We start from the raw sequence: 5,419 nt of genomic DNA, 5'->3' as shown, positions 1-5,419 counted from the left end.
ACAAGACATTTATGAATTTTCTAAAAAATAACAGTATTACATTATACAGTACCTTTAATGAAGGGAAGGCAGTTGTTGTTGAACGTTTTAATCGTACCTTAAAAGAGAGACTATATAAAAAATTCACACAACTCGGTTCACAACAATGGTCATCTTTTATTCAGGATATTGTAGATAAGTATAATGACACGATTCACACGTCAACAAATATGAAACCATCAGAAACATTTACAAAATTAAAATATGAAAAAGAGATTAATGTCAGAAAACCTAAGTTCAAAGTTGGTGATATCGTAAGAATATATAGGTGGAAATCTCATTTTGAAAAGGGTTTTACTGAACGATGGACGAAAGAACTTTTTAAAATTGTTGATGTAATAGATACGGTTCCTTGGACTTATAAAATATATGATTTGGAAGGGGAAGAGATTTTAGGTTTATTTTATTCACAGGAATTACAAAAGACAAAACTAAGCAGATAATACACCTTTGTGGACACTAGAGGGACAAGTCCGAGGTGTATTACAGTATATAATGTGTGTCAAGGGGGACGTTCTTAGATCTGTGAACCCCAAACACAGAATCCTCAACTGAATAGTCAAGGTTTAACTTTTGTTTGTGTGTGTGTGTGTGTGTGTGTGTGTGTGTGTGTGTGTGTGTGTGTGTGTGTGCAATGGGAGCAATAGGTTGGCGCTTCACTCCCTCCTACTATACACCGTTGTGGACACTCGAGGGCCAAGTCCGAGGTGTATAACAGTATATAATGGGTGTCAAGGGGTGGACGTTCTTAGATCTGTGAACCCCAAACACAGAATCCTCAACTGAATAGTCAAGGCTTAACTTTTGTTTGTTGATGTGTATGTGTGTGTGTGTGTGTCCCAACCCTCACATTCAAAATCTCAACCCCAACCCTCACATTCAAAATCTCAACCCCAACTCAATCCTCACCCAACACAATGTCTTTTTCAAAATGAGATTTCCACATATATATATATATATATATATATATATATATATATATATATATATATATATATATATATATATATATATATATATATATATATATATATATATATTTTACGTTTTTTTTTTTTTTCTCTTCTTCCAATTCTGTCTTTTAAGGCTTTCAGGTTTGATGACATAGAAAGAGGGAGTAAGAACTTTCTTGATAGGTTTAAATCCCAAAGAGTGGTAGCATTTCAAGTCTTCAAAATAAACCCAACTTTCCAAGTCTCCAAGGTAGTTATTTAAACCATCAAGGCAGAACTCATTTACTGATTTTTTCAAAATTTGTGAGTCTCCAAGGTAGTTCCCATATTTAGAACCATCTTGGCAGAACCCTTTTCCTGAGTCTCCAAGGTAGTTATTTAAACCATCAAGGCAGAACTCATTTACTGATTTTTTCAAAATTTGTGAGTCTCCAAGGTAAAACTTGTATTCTGGCTCATCAACGTATAACTTGTTCAGTGGGTATTGTCTTGATAACTCACAATGAGTACTATTGCTGTAAAACTCTTTTTCAGGATTTTGCTGGTCTCCAAGGTATAACTCTTTGGTTGGGTCATCAAGGACGAACTCGTTCTGTGGGTCTTGGTCGCTCATAAGGTCTTCAACCAAGCCAACAATTTCGCCCCAAGTTGTAGCAAAAGCAGTATTTTCATTTTGTATTTCAGATACAATTTCCTGTGAGAGAAAATAATAATGTATTAATTAAGTTATTTAATTATTAAATGAGTATGCTTCAATCAAAGTTTGAAAATAGGAAAATAAAAATCTTACCTCAACAGATAAGAGGTTTGAAACCAGTTCATCAACTTTTAGGTTTAGTTCCATACAAGACAGAGAGTTCCAAGGAACCCCAAAGTCATCCCACTCAAGGTCTTGCTCGTTCTGTAGGTCTTGGTCGCTCACAAGGTCTTCAACCAAGTCAACAATTTCGCTCCAAGTTGTAGCAAAAGCAGTATTTTCATTTTGTATTTCAGATACAATTTCCTGTGAGAGAAAATAATAATGTATTAATTAAGTTATTTAATTATTAAATGAGTATGCTTCAATCAAAGTTTGAAAATAGGAAAATAAAAATCTTACCTCAACAGATAAGAGGTTTGAAACCAGTTCATCAACTTGAAGGTTTAGTTCCATACAAGACAGAGAGTTCCAAGGAACCCCAAAGTCATCCCACTCAAGGTCTTGCTCGTTCTGTAGGTCTTGGTCGCTCACAAGGTCTTCAACCAAGTCAACAATTTCGCTCCAAGTTGTAGCAAAAGCAGTATTTTCATTTTGTATTTCAGATACAATTTCCTGTGAGAGAAAATAATAATGTATTAATTAAGTTATTTAATTATTAAATGAGTATGCTTCAATCAAAGTTTGAAAATAGCAAAATAAAAATCTTACCTCAATGGATAAGAGGTTTGAATCCAGTTCATCAACTTGAAGGTTTAGTTCCATACAAGTCAGAGAGTTCCAAGGAACCCCAAAGTCATCCCACTCAAGGTCTTGGTCGCTCATAAGGTCTTCAACCAAGCCAACAATTTCCCCCCAAGTTGTAGCAAAAGCAGTATTTTCATTTTGTATTTCAGATACAATTTCCTGTGAGAGAAAATAATAATGTATTAATTAAGTTATTTAATTATTAAATGAGTATGCTTCAATCAAAGTTTGAAAATAGGAAAATAAAAATCTTACCTCAACAGATAAGAGGTTTGAATCCAGTTCATCAACTTGAAGGTTTAGTTCCATACAAGACAGAGAGTTCCAGGCAAGCACACAGCACACCATTGCCAGCAAAAACAAATGTTTAAAATGGAGCCTGGGCTTGAAGCTTTTATAGGGAAAGACTGGTGGGTGTGGTTTCCTTTGGAAATTCCCTGGGCAAGCCGAGGCAAGCCTTCATTGGGAAATTTTTCAAAACTATAACATCCTGTAATTTTCTAGTGATTTCTTTGTGAGTCAGAGATGAACTGGAAATGATGTAAGAGTGGGCGGGGCTTAGCAAAAGTAGGCGGGGCTTAGGAAAAGTGGGCGTGGCTTAGAAAAATACCGCATGAAAAGTGGGCGGAGCTTAGCAAAAGTAGGCGGGGCTTAGGAAAAGTGGGCGTGGCTTAGAAAAATACCTCAAGAAAAGTGGGCGGAGCTTAGCAAAGTGGGCGGGGCTTAGAAAAAGTGGGCGTGGCTTAGAAAAAAATACCTCACGAAAAGTGGGTGGAGCTTAGCAAAAGTGGGCGGGGTTTAAAGAAAAGTGGGCGGGGCTTAACAAAAAAATAACCTGTGGCTCAGGAGGTGGTCAAACAAGAGCATTAAGAGAAGTTTATCATTTCGTAATGGCACAAAAGGGGTATCTTAAAAAATATAAAGATTCAAATGTTTTGTTTGTCAATATTTTAGATGGGATTATTGTGCAAAGAAAATTAAACTATTGAAGGAATTTGAGAATGAACAAATCTTTATAGGTTCAATGAGTGAGCTGTTCAACCTCCAGGTGTTCAATTCAATGAGGTTCAACCTCCAGGTTAAAAGGGGAGACAAATAAATATACCTTGGGATAAAAAGGGGGTTTATTTTTAGGGGAAAAAAAGGGAATCGCTGAAAATCCCCCATTCATTTACATGGGGAAAAGTGAGCCAGAACCAGTATTCTTACCCTACTACTTATATATACATATACATATATATACTTATACATATATATATATATATACATATACATATATATATATATATATATATATATATATATATATATATATATATATATATATATATATATATATACATACATATATATACACATACATATATATACATACATATATATACATACATATATATACATTCATATATATACATACATATATATACATACATATATATATATATATATATATATATATACATACATATATATATATATATATATATATATATATATATATATATATACATCTATATATACATATATATATATATATACATACATATATATATATATATATATATATATATATATATATATATATATATATATATATATATATATATATATATACATATTGTTGTGGTTACCAAATTCGCAAACCACCATTCAGGTCCCTTAGGTGAGGTATCTCGGTAAGTACATGTGTAGTTAGGTCCAAACCCGTTGTCTAGTGGGAATACATGTCATTTATGCGTGCTGCGACTCTTCAGGATAGCCGTTTTTCTTTTGCTATCTTTATTTTGGACCAACCGCCATGATTACCACCACCAGTCACAACATCAACCACCACCAACCACCGCTTCACCACAACCGCCACGACCTTCACGTCACACCTCGCAGCCGTCGCATCGCCACCGTTCTTGCGCCGCCTGTGGGTACCGGTGTTGGACTCGTGCAGGGCGCGCGTCGAACAGCGTGTACAAAATCACGGATTTTGTGCTTCAAAAACGGATCAAAAACGACACACGCCCACTTTTTGCCGTCCAATCGGTGAGCGAGGGGCGATTTGGCCCCGCCTCCAGGACGATCGATATATGCAAATTTGTGGATCAAAAAGCCTTCACGCCCACTTTTTCTCGGGCCAATGGGGAGCGAGGTGAAAGGTCAAAGGGAGGGGGTCAAAGGCGAAGCTACGGGGGGATAAAAGGACCGTGTTCGTCAGTCTGAGAGGGGAGAGTCGGAGAGTCCAGAGGTGGAGAGTCGGAGAGTCCAGAGGCGGAGAGTGGAGAGTCGGAGAGTCCAGAGGTGGAGAGTCGGAGAGTCCAGAGGCGGGGAGTCGGAGAGTCGGAGAGTCCAGAGGCGGAGAGTCGAGAGTCGGAGAGTCCAGAGGCGGAGAGTAGGAGAGTCGGAAGCAGAGGGTCAAGACTTCGCGGGCGGTGGAGCTGCTCGTCGTGTGCGTTGGAGTCGGAACGGAGGAGACGAGCTGTGGAAAGGCGGCGACACCAGACGAGGGGGTGCTCACGTCGTGCAGGGAGCTGCACCCGAGGGAGGCCGACAGCGCGACCTGGCCGAGGTGGAGACGCACACCAGGGATAATAAAGATCCTCTATACCCCGAGCATCAGCAACCCCCTCCTGTTTCCCCCCGCGCTGAGATAGTGCGACCAAGGGGGCCCCTTTCCCACCCCCTACCAGACACTGCCCGCGAGGCCCGCGGGGTTGGGGCGCCATCGCCGCTCCGCGTCTCATCACCAGACGGGTAGGCGCGACCCGGTCTCGGCCTCAGGCCCGCCTCATTCTTGGGGATATTCTTTTCCTTGGTTTTGGGTATGTGTTGTCGGCGCCGTCTGTGAAGTAGAATTGTATAAGTGTTGCCGTGTGCTCGGTAGTCGGTATTAGCTCTGCATTGTGTTTTCGCTTTCACATTTGCTTTTTGTGTAAATTGCATTGTGTCTTTTCTGTGTGCTTTTGGTGGAATTGAATATGTGTGCTTCCCGTGT

At 39.0% G+C, this 5,419-nt stretch overlaps 1 protein-coding gene across 1 annotated transcript; it reads right to left on the bottom strand.

Moving 5' to 3' along the window:
* Window positions 1-1,069: 1,069 nt before the first annotated feature.
* LOC147035407 (uncharacterized) lies at window positions 1,070-3,587 on the bottom strand. The gene is made up of 5 exons (XM_085897862.1): window positions 2,692-3,587; window positions 2,401-2,595; window positions 2,092-2,304; window positions 1,783-1,995; window positions 1,070-1,686 (listed from the first exon to the last, which is right to left on the bottom strand). The coding sequence occupies exons 1-5, from the start codon at window positions 2,782-2,784 to the stop codon at window positions 1,081-1,083; spliced, it is 1,320 nt and encodes a 439-aa protein (XP_085753988.1). The 5' UTR covers window positions 2,785-3,587; the 3' UTR covers window positions 1,070-1,080.
* Between the last annotated feature and the right edge of the window lie 1,832 nt (window positions 3,588-5,419).

Source organism: Eptatretus burgeri, chromosome 1, assembly GCF_056783735.1.
Source record: "Eptatretus burgeri isolate ZD-2024b chromosome 1, Ebu_testis_v1, whole genome shotgun sequence".
NCBI lineage: Eukaryota > Metazoa > Chordata > Myxini > Myxiniformes > Myxinidae > Eptatretus > Eptatretus burgeri.
This window is presented reverse-complemented; position numbering and strand designations above follow the sequence as displayed.